This window comes from Sceloporus occidentalis, unplaced genomic scaffold (assembly GCF_023333645.1).
Source record: "Sceloporus occidentalis isolate IW3139 unplaced genomic scaffold, rSceOcc1.0.p SCAF_5, whole genome shotgun sequence".
Taxonomy (NCBI): Eukaryota; Metazoa; Chordata; class Lepidosauria; order Squamata; family Phrynosomatidae; genus Sceloporus; species Sceloporus occidentalis.
In genome coordinates this window covers 74863175-74889392 of record NW_028316985.1, presented here as the reverse complement: position 1 = coordinate 74889392, position 26218 = coordinate 74863175, and the positions used below count along the sequence as shown (strand labels likewise).

Sequence of the window (26218 nt, the reverse complement as noted above, 5' to 3'; positions counted from 1 at the left end):
TTTTCTCCATGCACACTCTCTTGATTTTTCTTGGTATTCATTCACGTGACCACAATGGTGTTTTTTTTATGGAGCTGCCATGAAAGGAACTGCAGAAGCTGAATGCATTTATGTTAAAAAAAATAGAACCAGATGCCAGCACTAGACCTGAATACACATCACTATAACATGGGATTGTTGTTGTTGTTGTTTGCACAGAGATGTAAAATGGAAAATGGTATGAACCAGTTATAAAGACCTGGCAAATAGAACAACCATCAGAAGTTTGAAAATGTAACTTTTTGGACTACAGCTCCCAGAATCATCCAGCTTTCACAGCCAAGACTGTGACAGATGGGGGAGGGCAAGAGGATGAATATACCCATGTTATAGGACAGGATATTGTTATTGTTTTGTACCTTAAAACTATTTCCAACTTATGGAGACTCTAAGCTGAACCTATCATGAGGTTTTCTTGCCAATATTTGTTTGGAAGGGTTTTGCCTTTGCCTTCCCGAAACTGAGAGAGTGTGACTTGCCAAAGGTCACCTAATGAGTCTCCATAGCTGAGTGAGGATTTGTACCCTAGTTTCCAGAGTCCTAGTCCCATGCTCTAACCATTATACCTGGCTGGTTCTCTGGATAGCAAGTAAGCAGGAAAAAAAATCAAACATACACACCATCATGGTATGCCACTTACCAAGGCACTACGTAGTAAACAGGAAAAAAAAAGGAGGACAAATATCCCTCAGAATACAGGTTAAAACAGGTTACATCTAATTTATTTATAAAATGTTTGTACAGTTAAATTATATACATATATAAAACTTTACATTCTCCTTCGTTGACTTGATTTCTGAGAAAGAAATGGTCCTTATGGTCACACTGCTGTTTCTTTTGATTCTGGCAATGGTGGAGGCTTAAAGTTTATCACCTCTTTATATGTGATACCTGAAAAAGTTTTTAAAAACAGAAACTTACTCCTTTTATATTCAGAAAAACAATGATTTTCATCAAAACTTTTAAAGACCATCATTATGAACGACTAAGGGAAAATATCCCTCAATATCTTACAGTTTGAGAGCTTCTTAATCTAACTACAATTGATTGCTATTATAGCAATAAATGTTAAGACCACTGCATTAATATTAATGTTAATAGTATTAATATTATAAGTTACTATTGTGGTATGACAGAAATGTTATATAACTATTACATAATTAGAAATAATAAAAATATTCTAGTTGTTATTATAATTATTACAACAGCTTCTTGGATGCAAGAACAGATCTGAAATAGAGTCTCCCAAATAAATTCTCCCAAGAGGCCGGGAGAAAAGAGCAGGTCTAATCTTGTGCCTTCAATGTCTATCTGATATGCAGAATAATTAACAAGTAAAATGTTTCTCTGCATATGAGGTATATATAACTGCCTGCAAATCCAGTTGCTGCTGAAGATGCTGCCAGATGCTGAAAACATGGCAGCCCCGAGGACCTTTAAAACTACACAATTATAGGAGTATGATTCTATTTTAATTGTCATGACAACATCCCATGGAAACCTGGAAATAGCATAGGCGTGTGACTAAACATGGCTTGATTTACCATGCATGTAAGAATCAGGATAATGAGCCTGATTCAAAAACAACTGAAACCAAGTTGGATACATGCAATATAGATTTCCTTAAACTCAAAGTACTCCCGAAAGAGCAATGTTTAAGAGAAGACAGGTAAAGCAACATGTTCTGCCCAAGCTAGTGGCTACAGTACACAGGTGGTGTCCCTAGTTTGTACATGAGAGTTCCATTTCAACTGTGAGTGATGTGTAATCTTTTATACATAGAAGTCAGTGTACTTTAAAAAAATATCTTCACTATTTGCATAGAGCAAAGTACAGCTGAGACTGGAACAAATACATTTTGTAATCTCACCAAGCTCTGAATAACTAACAATGATTTCCTTCCTTTTTAACAACCAAACGTTAGCTTGATTACAGCAAACAAGGGAAGGAAAAAGTAGCTTGTCATTGTAGACTGTCACTATGAAGCAACAACAGTTATAGTCTTATGACACTGCTCTTGGGTTTATATGATATTCTGTTGTATTCCTTGCCAACAAAGAACTCTATCCATCATTGTAGGGCTGGCCAGTAGTTTTGCTGTTATGTGGGTGAAATTTTTTTGACTGTACCCCTGTAGCTGTTCTAAAGTGCTGAAGCCTATGCCATCAGACGTTTGGCACTAGCAGAGCTCTCATTCAACTCAAAACAGGTGTCAGTAAAATTCATGGTGGCAGATCCACCAGTCACCTCCCTATGGCAAAATAACAATTACCTTGCTCATCCCCTTATCTGGCTGGATCCTGTCCCTGGGCACTAGCTGGTGCTTGACCATTAACACAACAGAAACTCATCCTCTCTGCAGCATCCAAAAACTGGTTCTGGAGAGTATTCCGGCCCACTGGATCAGATTTTGGAGAGGCAAGGATAGCAATAGTCTGTGAATGGGTGGGTGCTGGCCACCACTCCACTGACAGAAACAGTTCCATTACTGGAAATATTACACTAGATTCTGGGCACTACCAGTTTAGGTGAGCTAGCTTAGGTGGAGAGTAACATTAAGTGAAACTGGGAGGAACAAAAACAATGGAATACTGAAGGAGCTTGGGGTCAGCCATGTATGGATGCCAATGGTTTGTTTTAACACTCCTACTCACTTGAACCATGTTTTAAATAAAATGTTTTTAAAACCTCTTGGCATAACAGTTTTTTGCACTGACTTAAGATACTGCTTTAGTAGAATGATACAAAAACGTACATTTCCATTCATCCAGGGGCAGATCCATATTATCAAAAGTGTCGTCGTATTTCTCAGCTTCAGTTTCCTCTTCTGGATCATGAATAGCTTCAAAATAAGGATGTGCTAAAGCTTCTGCAGCTGATATTCTCTTCTCTGCATCTAATACCAACATCTTCTCCATAAGGTTTACTGCTGGCTCCGTGAAGGAGAGATACACATCCAAGCATAAGTGTTAGATCCAACAATATAAGTTAACACTTTCATTTAAAAGGAAGAAGAGGGAATGTGGCAGCACCTTTAAGACTGAGGGACAAAAGAGACCGGCAAAAAACGCTGGCTTCAGGGTGGCATGGAGGCATAGCATAAGCACGGCACATTCCCCAACACTGCTCCCAAGCCGGCGTCATGCTTCCCCGCTGACCACACAGCAGGTGGCATCACAGCGTTTCTGTGGCATAGCATTTACAGGCTGCTGCTGTGGCGGCAATGGCACTTTTTTCCCAGCACAAAAAGAGGTGGTTTTCTGCTGCTTCTATTTGCGCCGGGAAAACATCAGATTGGGCCCGTGACATGCAATTGCCATGGCCCCAATCTGGCACTCAAAGAGGCGGCAGAGAGGCAGACTTTCAGGGCCATCTGTTTCACCGGAACTGGTTTTTATTTTAGCATGTGCCTTTGTGGATATAAATCCACAAACGCAGTATGAGGTGACATTAAAACCTTTCCCCTTCTTCCTTCTCGCTTCCTCCTTTTTATACAACAAAAGACTAAGACAGCTACTTCTTCGAAAACTGCTTTCAATTAGGACTTCCATCTTGTAACAGCAAGTCAGATTTAGGAAATGGTATCAGTTGGTCCATAAATATTTTGCTAACAGGAAATCATTAGATTAAGGATAACCTCTGCATTTTCAGAGAGCACTTGGTTCTTCAGACAGGACTCAAAGGGCAGAGGTAATAGTGATTAAATTCTATAATAAAGTGCACTTGCAGGAAAAGCTTTTTTTTTTTTTTTTAGAAAACATACATTTGGCTAGCATAAGGTCCATCAGTAGGGGCTGGAGAAGGAGCCAAAAAGACTTAGGAGACAAATAGCAGTTCTTTGCTGCTCTGAAATACATGAAATAGCTATACAATAACATTTGGGCCATCTATAAATAGCATCATATTATATCTCTCGGGATCTACTAGCTGAGGCATTACATGCAAATTCAAAGAAATATGCAAGATGAAAGTTTAAAATCCCTGTACAACACACACAACTTTGACAACATTTCTTTTTTGTCTTACTAATTAAATGGTGAACATTTTTTTAACCCACACCTCACTTCTGATACTTTTTAATGGGCAATAATATTTTACATTGAAACATTCAAAGAGTATCCAGAATGCTGAAAATGTTTGTTACAAAGAAGTGTAAAGCATCCAACATCAATTGTCCTAATGATTTGTGATGTTCATATAGATCTTACCTAAAGGATTTGCATACTTCAAGATGGCAGCAAAGTCTTTTTTCTGCACTTTTGGAAGGCTTTTGATGTAATTTTTTGCCTAGAAAAAAAGCCAACCAATACATCAAAACAGAATCTACAAAAGGGAAAATGCATTTAGCTATTTACTTAAGCATGCCTGGTAGAGTCATAGAATCGGGTAGTCTCAGAACAATTCATTGTGTTCAGTTTCATATCAGTCTCAGATAGCTGCTACTAAAGGCAGCCAGGTACAGAGACAAGAAATCTTTTGGCACTTTAAAGACTAATTTCTTTCAGATTCAGACTAATTAATTTAATAGCTTCTGAAGAAGTGTACTGCAGTTGACAAAAGCTTATACTGAAATAAATTAATCTTTAATATGTTTCAAGAATACGTGTTCAGCTAAAACACACTAACACGACTCTCTCTCAGAATTTCATGCTAACAAAATGGCATGGTTGTAGATAAAATAAAGCTGCACATGTGGCAATGAATGTACATAATCATAATGTGAACAGCAGATTTGTATGGGTGCTATAAGAAAGAGTTTATACTGCTGGCTGTACACATATTTGTATGAATACATTTTATGAATTTAAGCTGTGAGATAAGGCACTAGTGTCACTGGGGGTGTTGGTGTTTGCGGACCGCACCAGGTGAGACCCCAGAAGGGAGGGTGACACCTGGTCAGACTCCCCTGAACCATCCCCCAGACACTGTCCACTGTGTGTCCCTGTCTGTCACCCCCGCACACACCGCTCCATTCTCCCACATGTGCCACTTCATCCTGCACATGTGTGCACCTGTCCTTCACCCTGGTGCCTGTCTGTCAACCGCACTTGTGTGCCTGTTCATCACCCGTTTACCACTTCTCCCCCCCACATGCTGCTCTGTTTCCCCAAGCATGCTCTGTCCTGCACACACTGTTCCAACTTTTTCCTCATCAGGAAAAGGACGTCCAGCTTGGGAAGAGAGAGTGCATGCCGTCTCCAGAAGCCCCATCCTGAAACCCCACCAGAAGTCCTCCCTGGAAGTTTCACACCCCAGAAGCCCTGCTCCCACACCGGGTGATACCCGGTGTGGGAATGCCACTAAAATAAGAAGACTAAGGGACTGAACAGACAAGCCAAAATAAAGCTGCTTCAGGTCACTTTGGAAGTATGCTGTTTAAATGCTGCATGCATCCCAAGAGGCTGGAAGGCACCAAAGCCACACTCCAGTCCTAAGGACTAGACTGCAGCTTTGGCACAGCTTCTGTCCTCTTAAGATGGCTGTGTCATTTAAACAGCATACCTCCAAAGTGACCCGAAGAAGCTTTATTTTGGGCTGTCTGTTCGGGCCCTGAGATAAGAAGTGAGTCTAAAAAGGGGTGTAATTAATTTTTATTTCCCACAGGGAATGTATATAATTTAAGATAACTGGGTTTTGAATTGTTAAAGCAAACTGAAAAACCAGCTATCATAAATGCAATGAAACTTTTCTTTATACAAAGCAAGAATAGAGAAATTCAGTAGCTAGAATATTGTTGGTTATATATGCACATATAACTCAAGATTACATGCCCATGTTTTGTTTTAGACACTGCTCAAGGAGTTGTACCCTAATGCCTTGTGCAGCTGTCCAAATCTCCCCTCCCAGACAACAGTCAAACCCCATGGCATACCTCTGCACTCCATAGCCACATGGTGCTGCTGCCATTGGTTGTTTCCTCTGAGTTCAGAAACAAGGCACCCAGGGTTGATCACATGACATGGGCACTTTATTATCACCTGTGTGGAAGTGATTCATTCTGGTGGCTGTGGTGCCAGGTAGCACAGTGGATAGCCATGCAAACACAATGTCAATGTGAAGTGCTCTGGATTTTCAGCAAAATCCAGAGCAAAAGGTGAATTCTTAAAATCCCATTTAGGCAAGAATAGAGCAGATCCAATACAGAACTGGCCTTCCCTCATGTAGACAGTCAGCACTCAAATTAGGATTTTGGCCTTAATTATTTAGACAGGTCACAGTTCGGGGGGGGGGGGAGTTTAATTGGAGTATGTAGAGACATGCCCTTAGAAATTAAGCAACAGATGTTACTTACATCTTGGCTTTGTAGTTTCTGAACAAAATCTTGAGTTGGCGTGCCTGTAACTTTCATAATTTCTGTGAGTTGGTCCAAATCTGAACGCCAAAGTCAGGAGTCAAATCTTTAGTTAGTATGACAACAGAAAAAGCATCTGATTCTCTTGCTTTTAAAATGGGGACATAGAAGCATTCTGTTTGGATTCTGTAAACATTGTACAGATTTTGGAATGCTGTATATGCTAGATAGCATCTCCTTTCTGAATTATGTCACAAAGTACTTTAACTGCTTAAGCATCATTGCTGAACAGTAGTCAGGTATGCAAAGGGCAGTGAGGGGATACCTTTGCTAACATTAACTAGTGGGTCATTCCTAGCTTTGGTTTTTAACCAAAGTTTGGGCTTGAACAATATATCAGATTAAGATAGTTAGGCATTTACAGACATTTTTAAACACCCAAATTAATGATTCAGGTAATTTAAATTTTCTTTCTGGAAACTTTGTTATAGTATGCCATCAAGTCATTTCTGACTTATGTCAACCCTAAGGTGGCCCCATCATGGCATTTGCTTGGCAAGATTTGCTCAGGGGAGGTTTGCTAAGGTCACCCAGTGGGTTTTATGGCCAAGTGGAGAATCAAACCCTGGTCTCCAGAATGATAGTCCACCATTCAAACCACTATACCTCTCTGGCTCTTTTCTGGAAAGTAGCTATAATTTGATGTCGCCAAAGATGCTTAATACTGGCAAATTTCCTTGGCCTTTATCCATCAGTAACTCTGACTAACATTTGAGACTCTATTTATTCATTTATATTTATTAAAGCATTTGTTCATCACTTCTCAGCTATTCAGGGCCTCCAAGGCAAAAAGAGACAAAGACTTCCTTTAAAGCACAAAGTTGAAAAGCTTGAATGGCAGCAAAATATAGAGGACAAAGAATAAACTGGCCAGTCCTGTAAACCAAAGATTACAGCCAAAACCTGTGGATTTCTACCTGTAATAAATCATACAAAGAATGTGCAGCAAACATTATATTTTCTTCCTTGCAAACGTCAGAAAATCCATGAAGTCTAAAAACTGACTTGATGCTTCTAGTAAATAGTTCAACTGATTATTATCTACTTGGAGCATTTTTGAATTCACCTACTTTGACACTGGAATTCAAAAATACTTCTACATCTTTATGCCACACATTTCTCATGAAAGGATACGATCGTTGCCTTTGAAGAGTGGCCTTCCTGTTATCATCTCAGCCATTATACAACCTACTGACCAGATGTCAACTGAAATATAGAAAAAAGTTCCATAAAATGTGTCTGTGATAAATCTAAATTCAGCTTGTCCATAAAGAAAAACAAAAGCTTTAAAGGGGAAGTAAAAACACTAAATCAAGGTATTGTTTGCAATATATATATATATATATATATATATATATATATATATATATTCTCTAACAGCACTTGTAGCTTAACAGCAAGCCTAGTAATTTAGAGGCTTGCTAGGACATGAATGCCATTAATATTTTATTTTCTATTTCTCTTGACATTTCCCTGCTCCACTCTGGTCAACCTTAGTGGTAATTCTGTAAAATAAACACAAGTTAAATCATTCATAAGTTATATTACATTAAATGAAGGTTTTTGTTAAATCGTTTTATTAAATGAGCACTGAAAAGCATTTTTGATCACACAGAAATTTCAATATGAGCATTTCTGAACATCTACTAGTTTTGTTCTTGTTTTCGTGTTGTGAATTCCTTTTGTAGAAGTGGAAATGAGAAGTCTCTATGAACCTAAAATCCTGTTATTAATTTAGTTTTGCAAATAAGGTCTCATTTCTAAATCATTTTTATGGTTGACTTTACAGAAGTATTGTGTCTGGATGAGATTTTACATCTCGGTAGCTTAAGCAGTGACTGGCTACCAACTGACCATCATCTACTGACCCCAGTAAAATATCTCAATCTTTGAATCAAACTGAACTCACAAATTATCCAACTGCTATAAGCCACTCAGCTTCACCATAATAAAATAACACTATTACATGCAGCATATTTTAAAACTGTTTTACTATTAACAACTATAGTATGATGACATGGTTTTGAAACTAAACATTGTCAGACTCATATTATTAATGTGGGTGCATCATGATATTATATTTGTATTCTTCTGTTTCACAGTTCTAACTTCAATACAAGTGGACCAATATCCTGCAGCACCATCTCAAAATAATCCATTATAGAAGCAAATCTCTCTGACAAATTCCCTGGCTATCTTTGGTCAACCTCTATTTCCCTTTCTTTCCAGGAAGTGATAATTCTTATCCAACAAATGTCTTTTTTTTTTCTTTTTTTAACTTTAAGGAGATGGCATCCATACAGAAATAAATGCAGTCATGATTCTGAGATGAGGCTTTCCACAGTGTTCTTAGTCTTTATTTTCTTAAATTTTTTCATCAACTAACTTGAGTGGTCAGATGGGCAACTGGTATGCAACATCTCTGGAAGCAGTTTAAAGAACGGAACAGGTTTACAAGCAAGTATGAACAAAAAACAACGACAACAGATTAAGCCAGGAAGATGTAAAAGAAGCAGGAATGACTGTCCAGAGTCAAAAGATTAATTTAGATCAGCTAATCTGGCACCCTTCATATATGTGGACATACAGCTAGCCATTCTGGCTGGGGATGATGAGAACTGTAGTTCAACACATCTGAAGGACATCAGCGCAAGGAAGACTAATATAGGAAGACAGTAATATCACTGAGACAATGAGATGGTTGGGTGATCCCAAAAGAGTTTAGTTAACATAGGGCTGGGAAAGATGGGTGGGAAAGAGCAGCCCGAGCCCACTCCAGCCAGAAGCGGGTCTGAACCCCACTGATCATGTTCCATGGGATTAAACACTTGACAGTTAAATTGCAATTTACATCAAGGCATATGTAGATTGACAAATGTAATTAGCATAAAAGAAATGGGGAGATAATGTGTACCAAAGACCAATATAACCATAGGATAGCATTTTGGAGTAATGTCAATTGGAAACAAGCAAATTATGATGTTTCTATCCACAGGTGGAGAAAGTACATTGTTCAAAATCAGCATTAGTGTTAGTACAACCACAAAAAGTACCTGTTTGTGTATAATGCATCCAATTAAGTATAACCTCTGGGGCTCTGTACCACCTGGTAACCACGTAACCAGTCATCTCACTATCTGTATGTCTTGCTAGGCCAAAATCCAAAATCTGTTATAGAGCAACAAATATATAGATTAAGATTTACAAATCCAATTGGTAATAAAGCTGGATCCAGCTTGGCCCATACAATGGAAATGAAGGCTGCATCCACACTGCAGAGATCATCCAGGTTGACACCATTTTAACTGCCATCACTCAATGGCATGAATTCTGAGAGTTTTGTGAGATATTTAGCCTTGTCTGTCAGAAAGCTTTGGTAGTCCTGGGACTACAAATCCTAGGTTTCCATAGCACTGAGCCATGACAGTTAAAGCGGTGTCAACCTAGATTATTTTTACGGTGCAAATATAGCCAAAATTAGTTACGAGTGAATATGGATCCATACCACTGAAAACAGAGAAGCAGAACACATTGCATGACTGCTCTGTCAATATAACTGAAATAACATATATAGTTTTGATTTATGCATTCTTATATTATAAAACTGGTGACAGAATTGAGTTGCTGTACTTCATTAAGTTTCTCATCTGCCCCCCTTTCCCCCCCTTTTTTTTTGCTAAGAGCTCAGCGCCGCTGATCAATGAATGTTTCAGAACCTAATTAGTGCCAAGGCTCTCCCAGCATCTGTTTTCAAAGTCAGAGATCAACTACTGGGATATATAAAGGAAAAATTAATGCTATGGGAAAACTTTTGATGACAGCTTTCATGATCCATTGGCTAACATTTACACTGCAGTAAATGCCTTGATAAAGTGGGAGGGGGGATTAAACACTTTTGGGATGTTGGGATTACTATTTTTCAGTCCACAAACACTTTTTTGAGGCTGTCAGTACAAGCAACACAGTATAACTAATTATCCTGATGGTATTTAATGCTGCCACATTAAACAGGATCTTTTCAATGGATGTTAGAAAGGTACAATTGACCCATTCTATCTTTTTCATATGTGGTGGAAGAAGGACAAATCTAACTGTATAGAAACATGAATTGCCTCAAAAATTCTGGATCTTAATTTTGTAATTTCTTTAATAGGAGTAGTTAATGTTAAATGTTAACAACATGCTTGGGCATATTATCAGAAAACATTTAACCCTTGTCTCTAATGTAAGAATAGTTTTTGAAGTGACTGATTTGGAATAAATGGACAAAATGACAGATGCTACTCACAGAGGTAAAGGTTCTCAGTCAATCAAGTATTTTGACAAATAAATGGATATGATTTATTGGGAAAAATACAAAATTTATAATCAAATAATGAATCTGGACATGTAATGTATTACTGCTTTTTATTTTTGAAAATAAAAAACAGAATATAAGTAAGAAGAGTACAGTTTAGAGTGATCAGGCTAATACATTTTCCTTGTCAAGTACTAAATGAAGAGTTCCCAGGCATCAGAGAGTGAGAGAATGTCTTCAAAGACATAAATTGGCTCTTTAATGTAGATCTGAAGTTCAGCTACTGCTAGTACTAGCACTACTACTTCTTCTCTTCCTCCTCCTTCCAGAAAAGATGTAGTAAGTGTATAGACACTGGAATTGGTAATTTGCACTATAAATTGAATCGCATGGCACTATATTGTAAATTATAAAAGAGAAAAGAAAAGATGGGCCAATGTTCTGAATCAGTTAAAAGATGATTCATAGCTTTAATACTTTATCTCAAAAATGTATAAAAATAAGACCCGAAGTGTCAGCTTTTACTTTTAGTCTCTTAGCCAAATAGCACAGATGACCAAAATTCTTCATAAAAGAACTGTGTTTCCTTCCTAGCACAAATGAGAAAGACAAATAATAGTTGCAGAACCCAGAAAATGTGGCAAAGATATATTTTCTAGCTGTGCATTCACTGGTATTCATGAAGCATTGTGTGCAGTTATATACAGCTTTTCATAAATTGCCAAGTCCATCTACACATAGCCAGCATGGGAATCATAAAGCTGTCCAGATGTTGTTGGCTAGCTTCAGTGACATGTTCAGATAGTTAAGAACAGAATTGGAAATGTTTACTTTTTTGGACTATAACTCTCATCAAGAGGAAGGACAGCTGCTTAAACTTTTCCCTTCCTGCTATTTGTCTGCTCAAAACCATCGTATACACTACTTTTCTCACCATAACAGAGAGACAGAAGAATCATTGGATTGTTAGGTGCCACTCCATTCTCTGGTACAAAATATCGTGGTGCTCTGATCTTTAGCATTTGTAATTTCTGGAAATTTATTTACAATAAAAGGATATATATATATATATTGTGTGCCTATAGACAGCTTTGTTTTGCAAGGTGCTCCACAAACCATGTCCAAATCATAGGCAGAACATAGTTGCAAGAATTTTTAATGGGGTTGCATGAGATCTTTATACTATCATGATTACAGAGATTCGATGCAATCATGAGCACTTCAACCCTTCTCTAAGAGATGGTAATTTTTCCACAGGGCTCATACTTCACTCTAAAATGACTTGAGGTTAATAACATCTGCTTGCTTTGACAGCAGTACTTTACACTACAATTTCTTCATAGATAATAGACCTATGGAGTATTGCTGTTCACGGAAAGAGGGACGTGGTGCACAGCAAGTTCTCATCATGGGAATATAATAGTGCTTTTTTGAGCACACACTCTCAATAGCTCAAATTTCTTTACATTCATAAATCCTTCATTTTATAAGATTTACTTACCTATTTATTCATCAGCTATTTTTGAGTGGTGGTTGTGAGCAGCCTAGTTTCCAATGTGATATTTCAGGCACAGATGTCAAAGAAGGAAGTGGTTGGTTTCTTTTTATAATTTAGCTAAAATTGCTAATTTTATTATATAATAGACAATTAAATATGGCATTGTATCAAGCAAAATGTTAAGTGTTTGGCAAAGCCTGAATTAATATAAGGGGAAACTGCAAGATACTATGATCCAAATTTTAATGGCATAATCACATCTTAACTCCCTGCAGGAAGAGCTTCCTCCTGATAAACAAATCAAGCACAAATGTTATGATATTTCACTGCAGGAATTATAGCAACATCATGTAACATTTACAAGGCACACAGACCACAACCATGGCAGATAGTAGGAGATGGCCTTTGGTTCTCAAGATGGTTATTGAAAATTTAGGTAAAATTTAGGTGTTCCAGAAATGGGCCACTAAAAAGTGGTGAATACACTTTAACCACTATGGATATAGTACTAAAAAAAGGCCATAAAGTCAACCCGATATGGAATTAGAACAGAGTAGGATTTGTGAGGCTCTTCAGATGTTTCTGAATTGCTACTATTAGTAGCCCTAGCCAGCATAGCCAATAGTCAGGAATTCTGGGAATTGCAGTTCACCAATATTTAAAGGGCTATTCAATTCCAAACCTTAATTAAAACCTATCTGTCTAGTTGCCTTGAATTAGAAAAGAATTGCAGTCTCTGATGTCTCCTGCAGGCACTTTGTTGTAAGGCAGGAACATGATTTTCAGAAAACAAACTGAGTTTCTTGGATTGTGATTTGCTAGAGTATTGCCAGTGTACAGCCCCTGGTGGGATCTTGGGGCTGCAACTGGCCAAACTGCCACATGCTGGTGATATTGCATTACATGCACCAGATATTAACTGCATGCATGCGGTACATAGATATTGCAGAGGTTGGAGGCAGATGGTAAAAGCTTTCCAAAGTGTGCAGAACATGTGTCAATGCTGTCATAAGTGATTTAGGGAGCAGTGCACACTTTATAATGCTTTATCATACTGAATAATGGGTTATGAAGTACTAGTGCTGATGCTGGGCCGAGAGATTGTTTATCTTTCAGGAAACTGGCTTGTGCAGATGTGAGGAAAGAGGGAAATGTGCTTTGAACTGTCAAGGTCACGTTGATGGGAATGCTTGGTATGAGATGTATTGTTTTGGCTGAAATATAAATGGGGTAGAGTGCACAAGTCTGTCTATTGCAAAGTGCTTCACGTATATTCTTTGATTGAAACTGCTTCAGTCATGACATTATCATTTATGCTGTGAATATCTTTACTTTCTGAATAAAGTTTTCTGAACCTTCGTGAAACTTGTGTTTCTGAACTGAAGACTGCCCGTATATCACAAGCAGCAACTATTCATGTAGTTCCTTTGTTAAAATAGCAAAAAGACCCAAGGCAGAGGAACACTGCCAAAAGAACATCTAAGAAGGCAGAGCAGGATCACTGCTGCCACCTTCCACTGGAACAAAAGAGTGCTGAAGAAGAGAAATCTGAAAAACAAGAATTCAGAGTGAGATGGCTGGGTCTCTCTTACCACACCAAACTCTGCTATGATTGCCAGTGAAGCAACAACCGAAGCCACAGAACTCAGTGACAGGGTGCACATCTTACAGTCTGTCATGTGAGCTCAAGTCCACTAATATCACCAGTTGACTTCATGGGTTGAGAGCTACTGGGATACTTAAAAACATTTATTTAATGTTTTATATTTTTCATTTCTATGAGGAAATGACTTGTACATTCTTCACTAACAAACATATACTGAAAAAAACTCTCACTCTCTGTGCCTGACATCATGAGTAGTACTCCAAGTTTCAGCAGTAGCCAAAGAATCACTTGTGTTGAAACAAGAGCTCTGTTTTAGAGAAATGCAGCTGTCCACTCCGTTTGATATTCTCTTTCATGCTAAATGGCACTTTTGCAAGTAACAAAAGATTGCTCTGAAAGGCCCTATTCATGGCATACTATTTATTGAAGTATCAGTCAGGGAGGGCATCACAAACATGTCCTGTGCATACAAGCTGTAATGGGGATTCCACATCTAACTGAAAAACAAACACCTCTACAACTGAATTATAAAGGCAGCAAAACTGAGCATTAATCTCACTTTTCTGAGTCTCCTGACTTTCTCACACTAGTTCCAACACAGAGCTAGATCTAGGGACAAAACAACAACAATGGTCTGGTAGAAGCTGACTTTTTCTCCCCCCCCCCCCTCTTTCCCACAGCAGCCCATGCAGACTATGGAGGTTTTCATACCAGCACTTACTGTGGGGTAAGCACTGGTAAAACACCAGTAAAATGTCAGGGAAGCACATGTGTGTGAAAACCTGATGCGCTTCTGAAATGTCAGGGAAACAACCTCTCGCCTCTAGCATCCTTGAATCATTAGTGGAGCAGCAATTTCCTATGAATGCAAAGTTTCGGTTTATAGGAAATTGCTGCTCCATGAATGATTCAAGGACACTAGAGGTGAGGGGACGATTCCCTGACATTTCAGAAGCACGTCAGGCTTTCACACACGCGTGCTTCCCTGATGTTTTACTGGTGTTTTACCAGCACTTACCCCATGCTAAGAGTTGGTATGAAAATCTTTTCTGATAAATATCAAACAGAAGATTCCTGCAGAACAGTCTGTGATGCAGGGGCTAAGCAGGAAAGGGGGATCCCTGGAAAACCAGGGGAGGTATTTTCTGTTAGTAGAAACAAAGGTACTCCAGGTTGACTTTGGGGGCATCGTCTGCTCTTCCTCATCTTTGTACCTCACTGTCTATGCCACTCAGCAGGCTCCCTCAGCCTTCAGTTTTTGGGGGGCTGGAAGGGCTCTTGCTTGGGGAAGGGTTGGAGAAGTCCACTTCTGATAGCCCCATTGCAAGAAGCTAAATTTGGTTCCAACTCTGCACTGTATTTTAAACTTACATTGGAGGTTTGTAGATGTGATGTTAACACAATATAGCCAATGCCTTTCTTATACCAATTCTACAGTTCAGCAATCTAAATGTGCCAGATAATGTGCATATTGGGGTTTCTCTCTCTCTTTTGATGGTAGCAACTCTCAGCGTTCAAATGCAAATATTCTTTTCATCACTGACATTCTGCCTATCTTTTCCTGCTGGAATATACGAAGTAGCTTTGCAGATCAAACAGTCAAGTTTCTGCAGCAAAAATTTAGATAATGCCCAAGGTTCATGGGCAGAACTAGCAATTTATGATTGAAGTCTGGGAGGCCCTTTTTGCTCTGCATTGAATTCCTAGCAGTGCTGATTTCAACAAGGACATTAGATCTTTCAAAACATTAGTATTCTAAAATATCTTCCAAAATTGAAGATCATGATAGAACACTATAAGCTTAAACTGGATCTATGACATTAAGACCAATTAACATGCCACAGCTTTCTATAATGTGCTCAAGCAACAAAGGCTTTGTGCATATGTTAAACAACATGTTGTCCCTCTATATAGGGAAACAACTTAAGAGTGCAGAAGGAACAGCTGGGAGACTCAAATCTGCCCACCATCATCTGCTGCCAGTGGCAGTTGCCTCATGTCACCTAATGGTAGGGCCATTCCTGTTGAATTAATTTATGTCAGGTATGCAAACAAAGCATTCCTCTTTTTCAATAGAGATGAAAATCAACTAGCACAGAATAATGATATAGCATCATATTTGTTTTATTTGACCTGCCTTGAATCCCCTTATGGAGAAAGGCGGGATATAAATACTGGAAATAAATAAATAAATAAATAAATAAATAAATAAATAAATAAACAAACCCTTTCAGATTTTTGTTTCTTTAAGGAACAGCAACTGTGCCCTTGACATTTCTTACCTTCAATTCACAGTCTTCATTTACTGCTAGATTTCCAGGTTTCAGGTCCTATAAATATATTTTTAAAAACAACCATGAAATGGAATTATCTATAGACAGAATAAATACATTTTAAACATCTTCAGCATTTCTTTCAAATGAGACCAAGGTTTCAGGTGGATCAAGAAAAGCAGCCAAAAACAAGAAGTTGCAGCCTGCATGGACATGAACTGGACAGCTGCCCAAACCTGAGCATAGGGAGGGATGCTTGTAGTAGCTGAACCACAAAGAAACAGAGGCAGCCAGCAGTCACGACACTGAAAACTAAAAGAAGTCAAACATCAAGCTGTATATTTCAACTCAACTTCTGAAAATTGTAGATAAAATTCTGAAAATTGACTTCAAACAGTCACAGGCCTGTGGAACAGCTCCATGCCACAAGGCTTCTCTAATGTTGTTGCTAAGCCTAAGCACATCAGGCCTAGACCAAAGCCCAATGAGGCGAGGTATGTTAGTGTTGCTTTCATCCCTACAGAGGCCAAGGATGAGACTTTTCCTCTTTGGGCAGTACCTTTGTTTGGCTCAGGACTAGCATACTGACATAGGCTGAACTTTGGCTTTTTCTAATTTAAGACATAACAGTATAAATTCACAATTCATTAGAAAATTTTTAATCCAAAAACTGAAGAAAGACTCCTCTCTTTCTTCGTTTTTCCTTCTCTCCACCAAAATTTCCTGTAATTAACTACAAAGGGGTATTCATACTATGACATTTACAACACAACACTGGCAATAATTTCTGCATTAACTACAAAAAGAATGCAGTTTTAGGCTGTTTTTAAGCTGTAACAGCTTAAATAATATTGAAAAGAAGCTAAGAAATATTGGGTGCTTGTTGAACAAGCAATGCAGATTTTCTAGTTCTGGCCAATTTTCTTTCTAGATTAGAGGAAAGGACCTTTGGTCCTGGGTAGGTTTGCAGTCCAGCAAGTTTTATTGAGTAGTTCTATTCCTTCTACAAATGCTAAGGATTCCATGGACAGCAAAAAAGACAAATAAATGGATTCTAGAACAGATCAAGCCGAAAATCCCGCTGGATCCCAAGATGATTAAACTGAGGCTGTCGTACTTTGGCCACATCATGAGAATGCATGACTCATTGGAAAAAAACAATATTGTTAGGAAAGGTGGGGGAAAGTAGAAAGAGAGGAAGGGCACATGCTAGATGGACTCTAGTAAAAAAGCCAAGATATGAATTTACAGGAACTAAGCAGAGCAGTGGACAATAAGGTATCTTGGAGATGTCTCATCCAGAGGGTCGCCATGAGTTGACATTGACTCGAGGGTGGTTAACAACAAAGCTGGAGGATCAAAGACAACATAGAAATGTGTCTGTGATCTTTTCTCCAGAAATGCCAGAGATTCCACTTTATTCATTTTCAACAGTTCTTCACTTTACCAGAAGCAGCACAGATCTTCAAATTTAGATTATTGTGACCATAACTATTTGTTTCTGTGTACCGTAAATGGCCACAGCATTGACCACTAGGTACCTATGTAGCCCATATTTGTGTTTTAAACTAGTCACTCCCTTGATTTATTTCTCTCAATTACCACCCTAAACCAATAAAGTTTATTTATTTTAATGTGAAGTCGAAGGCTTTCATGGCTGGCATCCATTGTTTTTTGTGCGTTTTTCAGGCTTGTGACCATGTTCTAGAAGAGTTTATTCCTGAGGTTTCATCGGCATCTGTAGCTGGCATTGTCAGATAAATTTGTTTTATTCCGCCTTTTCCCAATATGGACTCGGCAGCTTACATTTTGAGTCAAAATAAAATACAATTAAAGCAATGGACACTACATAAGCTAAAAAGCAAATTGAACAAACAATTATCTTAAAACATTAATTTAAAATAAGCTTTAAAAAGCATTTACAATATAATAATGATAAAGGTATAAACACAGCACACATACAAACAAGAAATCCTAAAATTCACCTACCCGATGAATTATGCCTGAAGAGTGGATATACTGTGGGGGGATGAAAAACAATAATACTTTACTTATTTGGTAATAATAAAACATTGTTCATATTAAAAAGCTCGAGAGTCTATATTATAAATTTTAATCATAGAAACATACTCTAAGAATTGTAATAGGGGCTATGAGAAAGCTTGGACTTTTATGGACTAGGATTGTGAGAATGCTATAGCCAGCATGATTAACAAGCTTTCTTTTCAAATAGAAGCTAGGGGATTCTCTAAATCACAATCTAAAAAGTCATGTCCATGCTTAGACTTGTACTGAAAAAGAAAAAGAAAGCGTAAGCCTTGTCCCCTGTAAAACAAGACATTAAGTTATGTAAGTATAATATCTCATTGCTACAGATCAATGTGCTTCATCTTTATCTACACGTACAGGAAACCACACTTTCCCAACTGGCACAGTTCAAATGTTGCTGTCTCTTTCTCTTCACTGCAAAGACTAAACATACTGATAAAATGTATACTCAAAACTATAATGTCTGTGCTCTTTTACAACCAAGTTCTGGACAGATTCTGTTTTTGCTTTCACTTTACTCAGACAGATGGCTGTTAGAGCTCCAACCTGAGATTATTCTGTACATTCAAACATTATCATCTTAGTTTTCACTTTTCCTTCCACTATCAGGAGACTAAGCAAAGTTCTGAAACTTGGGGCCTGCACAGACTGGTACTTTTTGCCGTCCTGGGTCTGAACTAAGGGTATGCAAGGGCTGAACGTTTACACATTCAGCAACCCTACCGTGCACCCAGGTGCCATCTTGGTGTGTGCCTGTACAGACAGGGCACCCCATAATGATGTCACTCATGTACAGCATGCAAACGGCACTGCGCACGAGGAGTGTCATAAGGCCATGCCGCGGCCCTTATAGCACCCCTTCTAGGGTGCAAATAGGAACTGCGTTTTGAGGCTCCTATTTGCAATGGGTTGGGGGCGTGGTATGTGGCTGCCGCGTCCACAACCTGATGCTTCCAGCCCTATTGGGCTGTCTGATTAGCCCCTTAGTAAGGGTGTATGGTAATAGCATATCACATGAGCCTTCTGTAGAAAAAGAAAGCCTACAGAATCATATTGAAGGAGAGAATTGCCAAACAAGTGAGATTGTCCAATATCTAACAGTTCACAGGAAAAACAAGCCATTTCCTTCAAGCCACAGCTTCTTCATTACGAGCACTCCTGCTAATTTCAATGTGTCTATTCTGATATAAACAGACTGAGAATTTTTACTTTTGCATGACTGTGCTCACAGGTTCAGAGCATAGCCAAAAGAACCCCACAGATCCTCAATTAAACCTCTGGACTAATTTATTCAAACCAATAGGGGAAACTTCAAATTAGAAAGCTACACACAGCTGCCTTATCAAGCTTTGCCGCTCTCTGTAGGACTCATAGGTCCCATTCCTATTTCTAACCCTGACTAGAGCAGAGCTACTGAATCAGTGGCATTTACCCATGTGTTGATCCACAATTCAACAATGTGTTCAGTGGATCTAGTTGGGCCTAACCAACAGAATTCCAGCTATGATCTTATCTTTCCCAGTCTTCATATTGGTTTGGATCCTCAGGTAAGTTAATTTAAGGAAGATACATAAGGAAATTTCAGATTCCACTAGTGCACACAACTTCACCCCAGTCTCTCTATGGCTATGTTGGCTAGGGATACTGTGTATTTCAAATTCCACATGTGGAGGGTTGCATTTTGCCCATCCTTGCTCATGTGTGATGGGGAGTAGGAGGACAGTTCTTAAAAATAAGTTACAATAAGTTAAGGCAGTTCACTGAAAGAAAGTTTTCTATCCATCCTCCATTTTTGTGTTCCATCCCTTATTGTTTAGAAAGGTCTCTTGCCCAGAGCCTGGAGAATTTCCTTTTTAGGACTGAAGCTCCCAGAATCCCCTAGCCAGGTTAGCTGTAGTTGCTGCGTCTTCTTAGAGTTGTGGGGATGGGACAGAGGTAGATAAAAGGAAAAAGAGGCATGGAAACCTTGACTTCTGACAGTTTTTTTTTAAAAAAGAGGATCCAAGTCACAACGTATTAGTAAAATTGTAGAGAGAGTAAGATACTAGAAAATTGTTATGCTGTTGTCACAGAAAAACCAGGACTAGCATTTGGGACTAATTCATATAGCAACATGGTTGGTAAGCAAATGTGTGGAGGCTGCACAATGCAGTAAATCCCTTTTCCTGTACCGTGGTTTGGACTGTTTGTCAGTGGAAGAGAGCAGAGTGTGTTTGAGATAAGGAGCGACTGTGTATACTCAAAGGAGCATGTGAGTAGATAAACTCTAACAAACGATATTGGAACAAACATACACACTGAGCATATTTAGCAGAACAATAGCTTAATGGCACAAAGGTGAACCAAGGACAGTGTAAGTGGGTTTTCGTGATCATTCCTCTGACAGAGAAATGTCCCTCAAGGTAGATAAGCTCCTTACTGATATTTTTTTCTAGATAGACTATATTTGTTTAGGTTGAATGCAAACTAGAGAAAGAAATCCTACATGTAATGATGTGTGCAGCAGAAGAGGGAAATAATGTCTCTATTAACAAGCTTATTGTTCATCCATGTGGAGCTGAAGTTGATTTAACCAGACATGGATGTGTAGGTCAATACTGAAAGCATCTGGGAATCAGCAAGAGTGGCACTGGAAGTTGCATTTGTACAGGTCAAGTTGTACTGCTCTAAAGGGAACAAATATACCCAATAATACAAAACACGCAGCTTAAAATGTGTGGAGATAAGATGTCACGTTAAAAGGAGACAATCACACTTGTCAAGGGCAGGTCAAACTATCTCCTGATAGCTCCCTGTGGTCTTTACCCACTGTCTCAGATCTTGAAAAAGCAACCTCTGGAACTATATCTCTCAGAATTCCCAACCAGCATGGAGTATGTTATAATCCAAAGAACTTGCTTTTCCAAGCTTTGTTCTGTCTATCATACAAAGGGAGCTCACCCCTTTCTCTCTCTTTCTCTCGCTATGTTTGTGAAAAAGTACAATGTGATCCAATCCAATTTAGCCAGTTTTCCTTAGACACAGTTTACAGTGATGTAAACTGTGTCTAAATAGCGCTTCCCTCTTCAAATTTTCATCAACGAAACCAGGAAATACAACAACAATTCTGGCAAGAGATGGACCATTGTAGAACCATAGGTAGCTCAGCAGCTGACAAACAGCTTGTCCTACAAAAAAGGAAAGGAATCATTCCCCTTAAAGGAGAGAGAAGAATTAGGACACCCTGATGAACTTCTGTTTGTGTCAAACAGCCATGGATGGCCTTCTCGAAACTGGAACGCTGACCCAGATTTTTTTTTTAAAAAACTAGACCACCAGGAGAACCTTATTTTCTTGTTATGTAATGCTTTTGCATCTTCATTTCTTACAGAGATAATGGGTAATTTCAGAGATAATGGGTCATAGACTAGGTGGTGGGGAAGCAAAATTGTACTTTCCAGCCTACCAGGTACAATTATCCTGCCTTGCTCCCACTAAGTATAGCCCAAATTGCCTGGCTGATTCCTAGGGTTTACATTTTTAAAGGGAAAAGAAGCAAAGAAGAATGGCAGAATTCGTGTAAGACAAATTATTATAAAACAACAACAATAACAACAAAGCTGTAACAGGAACAGAAGCCTGAATTCTCTATTGCAGTCTATGTTGCATAATCTTATGCAGAGCTAACTACACAGCAGAGGTGCTGTGTAGTGAATTGAAAAGATATATGAAAGACACTAGCCAGAGTGTCCTAATGCGCATTGTTCTTCTCCAATACACTGATGTCTTGTTGTGCACTGAGTCCCATTGTGCATCAGTCTAGATATGCAACAGTCCCACCAAATTGCATTTGAAAATTCACAGATCCAGGATTTGTCATAATTGCTTCAAACGTCATTTCAAACTCAGGTTACAAGGGCAATCCTGATTCAAATCACTCAGCAGTAGCTAACAAAGCCAATGCAATTTTAGGCAATATCAATAGGAGTATAGTATCTGGACTGAGGAAAGTAATAGTACCACTTTATTCTGTTTTGGTCAGACCTCACCTGGAATATTGTGTCCAGTTCTAGGCACCACAATTCAAGAAGGATTTGGACAAGGCAGAGTATGTTTAGAGGAGGGCGACCAAAATGGTAAAATGTCTAGAAACCATGCTTAAAGATCTGGATATGTTTAGTCTGGGGAAGAGAAGGTTAAAAGGTGACATGATAGCCATGTTTAAATATTTGAAGGGATGTCATATCGAGGATGGAACAAACTTGTTTTCTACTGCTCTACAGATTAGGACATGGAGCAATGGATTTAAGCTACAGGAAAAGAGATTGCACCTCAAAATTAGGAAGAGCTTCCTGACAGTAAAAGCTGTTTGACAGTGGAAGACACTCCCTCAGAGTTTGGTGTAGTCTCCTTCCTTGGAGGTTTTTAAACAGAGGCTGGATGGCCATCTGTTGGGAGTGCTTTGATTGTGTATTTCTGCATGGCAGGGGACTGGACTCGATGGCCTTGGGGTTTCTTCCAACTCTATGATCCTATGATTATACATTGGGCTCTTATTATCCACTGGGGTTTGGTTCCACGTCCCCCTATGGATATCAAAACCTGTGGATGTTGAAGTTCAATTATATACAATGGAATAGTAAAATTGTGTTCCTTACATAAAATGGCAAAATCAAGATTTGCTTTTTTTAAACAAATACTTTCAAGTCATAGATGGTTGAATCCATGAATACAGATGGCCGATTGTACTGGGATATAATTAAACCATGGAATTCATGTGGAAGGGAGACAATAGAAGAAGAATGATCTCTCTCACAGCACCATTTACATTGTGTGTTAAGAAAATATTAGTGTATAAACAACAACAACAGCAGCAGCTACAACAGCAACAACAACAACAACAAGATCTAACCTTTAGGCCCTTTAACATTTGATAGACTAGGAACTGGATTCTATCTTCAGTTAGTTTCTCATGCTTCATTATTTTACTCAAGTCTGTTCCCATAAATGGCATGACAAGGTAGCTAAAAGAAAAAGAAAACAATATCAAAATAATGTAAACTCATTAAGCTCTAACTGTAACATTAATGTTACCAAATATAATAATTTCTGAAAATTGTTTAGCTGAATAAAATAACCACTAAAAATAAAACTATGGCCTTTCCCAAGTGAGCCAATCCTTCAGAAGCTTTTATTAACAGAAGACATATTTTTAATTGGATACCACAGTCTATTCATTTATGCTTTGGAAAAATGACCGTAATCACACTGCCAAAATTAAGAGAGAGAGATCAATTGGAAGCCATGCCACTGAACCAGGCCTCCTTTTAATATTAGCTATCAAAGGGAAAAAACTGGATTGATACAATGGAATTATGAAAACTTTATGGCTTGTTTATTTTAGAAGATGGATGGTAACAAAGGGGATTTCACAGAAAGAAGAGTTGAGTTTTGTATGACAACTAAGGCTGCATGTGCACTGTAGAAATAATCCAGTTTGACACCATTTTAACTGCCATGTCTCAATGTTGGGAATTGTAGTTTCTTGTGGCACCAGAGCACACTGACACAGAAGGTTAGATTCCTTATAAAACTACAGCTCTCAGAATTCAATTGTATTTATCTACAGTAGTTAAAGCGATGTCAAACTGGATTATCAAAAACAGCCTCTGAAAATATGACAAAGAAAGGGAGCTCTGACCGAGAACTTCATTGACAACATATTCTCATTGGGGGGTCTGGTGACACTACACTTATGTTGAGGAAAGGCAGTAATGTCCAGCTGGATTACAGAGTGAAGTTGTTCTCCAAGTGCAATGTGGCCAGTCAGTGGAGGTTTTGAGTTGGGGGTGAAAAATGCAGCCTGGCTGCCATCCAAATGCAATTGCACAGCCATGGAAAATATTGTACAAAATGGTATTGGATGCCTCAAACACTTGTGGATGCTTATGGCTATACAAGTGTAGGTCATCAAGAGAATTCTAGCTGAGGTCTCCCTTTTGTAATGTCTTTTTACTTGGAATGAGAATCAGAAGAAAATGCCTTTGATTCAAAAGGTGTCGAGTGAAAATAAATGTTAGCTAGATAAATCCTTTTGGATTTCTATTACATTCAGATGCCACACTGACTTGTCGATATGCTTATTTACACCTGCTTGTCTGTATTTATTCACAAGTAAGTCCCTCTGAATTTAGTGGAATATAAGGAATCCTAAACATACATGCCATTACCTTAGGCTATTATAGAAACTCCAACCAGTACTCATTGAAGTGGAAGCACAGCAAACCACATAAAATGATTGAATAGGCAGTAAGGGAGTGAAAAAGGCAGAACACATCTGGCTTCTTAAGGATAGGTTTAGAGCCGGGGAAACAAATAAAGCTTTCTGATCAATAACCTGGGTGAGCTAGGAGCCACGTTTAATCTTCAGAAGGCTGATCGTCTTCAGTAATGAAAACATAAATGTGCACTCTCCCTCATGATTTTATTACAGTTAATTTGCTCAAACTCATGAATATTTCAAAACCAAATGGAAATAGCTCAGTAATTGTTCTGGTAAGGCACAGGTAGTTAACAAGAGTTGTTTGCTGAAGTAGCATCTTAAGTTTAATTTTTAAAATAAAAACATTTATGGTTTATAACATCATGTATGCATTTAACAATAAACAGGAAGACTTCCACATGCAAGATTAAAATCAGGAACCATCCATATAAAACTTCAGTGCAAATTTCCAATTTAGGGGGGGGGGGACCAGCGGGGGAAACAGCACATATAGAATCATATATTGCTAATACATATATTGTATTAAAGGAAAACAAAAGGAAAAAATGTAGTATACTACAGTGATCAGCAATCATTTGGTGGTGTGCTAATACTAAACAGTTATGAAGGCAGTAACCATTCCTTTATAGTAAGGAATTTCTGTTTGAATTATCTTTATTTCTGTTTGATAGAGCAATTTTTTCAGATAAAGTGCTGGCAAAGAACTCCACAGACAAAACTGGAGGCCTAAATCCAATTGTTAGTTCCAAGTATGGAGTTTATGTAAGCATTGCTCCTATGTAACTTCCTGTTGATTCAGTGGTTCTACTCTACTTGGAACAGGCCACTGGATTTAGGTTAGACATTGTACACTTCCTCTTTTTCAAAGTAGCATTCAGTGACAAGAGTAGCTACTTTGACTCATTTGTAAATGTTTAAATGAGATCACCCAGCACCCTATTTTAATATCAGTAGGGAGAAAATAATAAGGGGTTCTTGCATGTGCATAATACCACAGTCTACAACCCAGCTATTTTCCAGCTGCAGTTTGAGTACTCTAACAAATGTATCTATGACCATGGAACAGATGAAAGCTGAAAGTCATTCTCTTGTTGTTGTGAAGTCAAAGGCTTTCATGGCCGGCATCCATAGTTTTTTGTGGGGTTTTCGGGCTATGTGGCCATGTTCTAGAAGAGTTTATTCCTCACGTTTCGCCAGCATCTGTGGCTAACATCTTCAGAGAATGGTTGCCTGGAAAGGACTTGGACAAACATTATCTGAAGATGCCAGCCACAGATGCTGGCGAAACATCAGGAATAAACTCTTCTAGAACATGGCCACATAGCCCAAAAAAACCACAAAAAACTCTCTTGTTGTTGTTTTTGTACAAAATACATATCTGTGTAGAGCAGAATGGCCAAATACATGTATGGGAACAGATTTGCATTTTACATGGAAGATATGCTCTGCATATCAACTGAGGATTCTTGGTAAAATAAGTGTTAAATGGGATTAAATATTCTTGTATGCCTTCAAGTCATTTATGACTTATGGCAACCCCAAGGAGAACCTATTGCAGGGTTTTCTTGGCCATATTTGTTTAGACAGGGTTTGCCATTGTCTTCTCTGAGGCTGAGAGAATGTGACTTGCCCAAAGTTACCTAGCAGGTTTCCATGGCTGAGCAGGTATTCAAACCCTGGTCTCCCAGTGTTCTAATCCAACACTGAAACCACAAACCCACACTAAAGTCTTACACAAAAGTAATGTATCCCCCCCCCCCCCCCCGCAAATGTGATGGAAAAACATTCCAAATAAACCCGTTTATTGCCTAGGATTTAATTTTTATTGAATTTAAAACAAGT

General features: G+C 38.5%; 1 protein-coding gene across 2 annotated transcripts in view; it reads right to left on the bottom strand.

Moving 5' to 3' along the window:
• Positions 1-744: 744 nt before the first annotated feature.
• The window catches only part of LOC149312330 (mitogen-activated protein kinase 12-like), a 44728-nt gene continuing 19254 nt past the window's right edge, over positions 745-26218 (bottom strand). The window contains exons 4-12 of one of the 2 annotated variants that reach the window (XM_089524414.1): positions 23006-23117; positions 18055-18084; positions 16075-16122; positions 9445-9559; positions 7526-7597; positions 6332-6411; positions 4248-4326; positions 2795-2968; positions 745-930 (exon numbers count right to left, since the gene is read on the bottom strand). In XM_089524414.1, the coding sequence (XP_089380540.1) occupies positions 860-930; positions 2795-2968; positions 4248-4326; positions 6332-6411; positions 7526-7597; positions 9445-9559; positions 16075-16122; positions 18055-18084; positions 23006-23117 (781 nt within the window). In that variant the 3' untranslated portion in view covers positions 745-859. The remainder of the gene's footprint in view (positions 931-2794; positions 2969-4247; positions 4327-6331; positions 6412-7525; positions 7598-9444; positions 9560-16074; positions 16123-18054; positions 18085-23005; positions 23118-26218) is intronic. The other variant, XM_089524415.1, reaches the window with a different exon arrangement.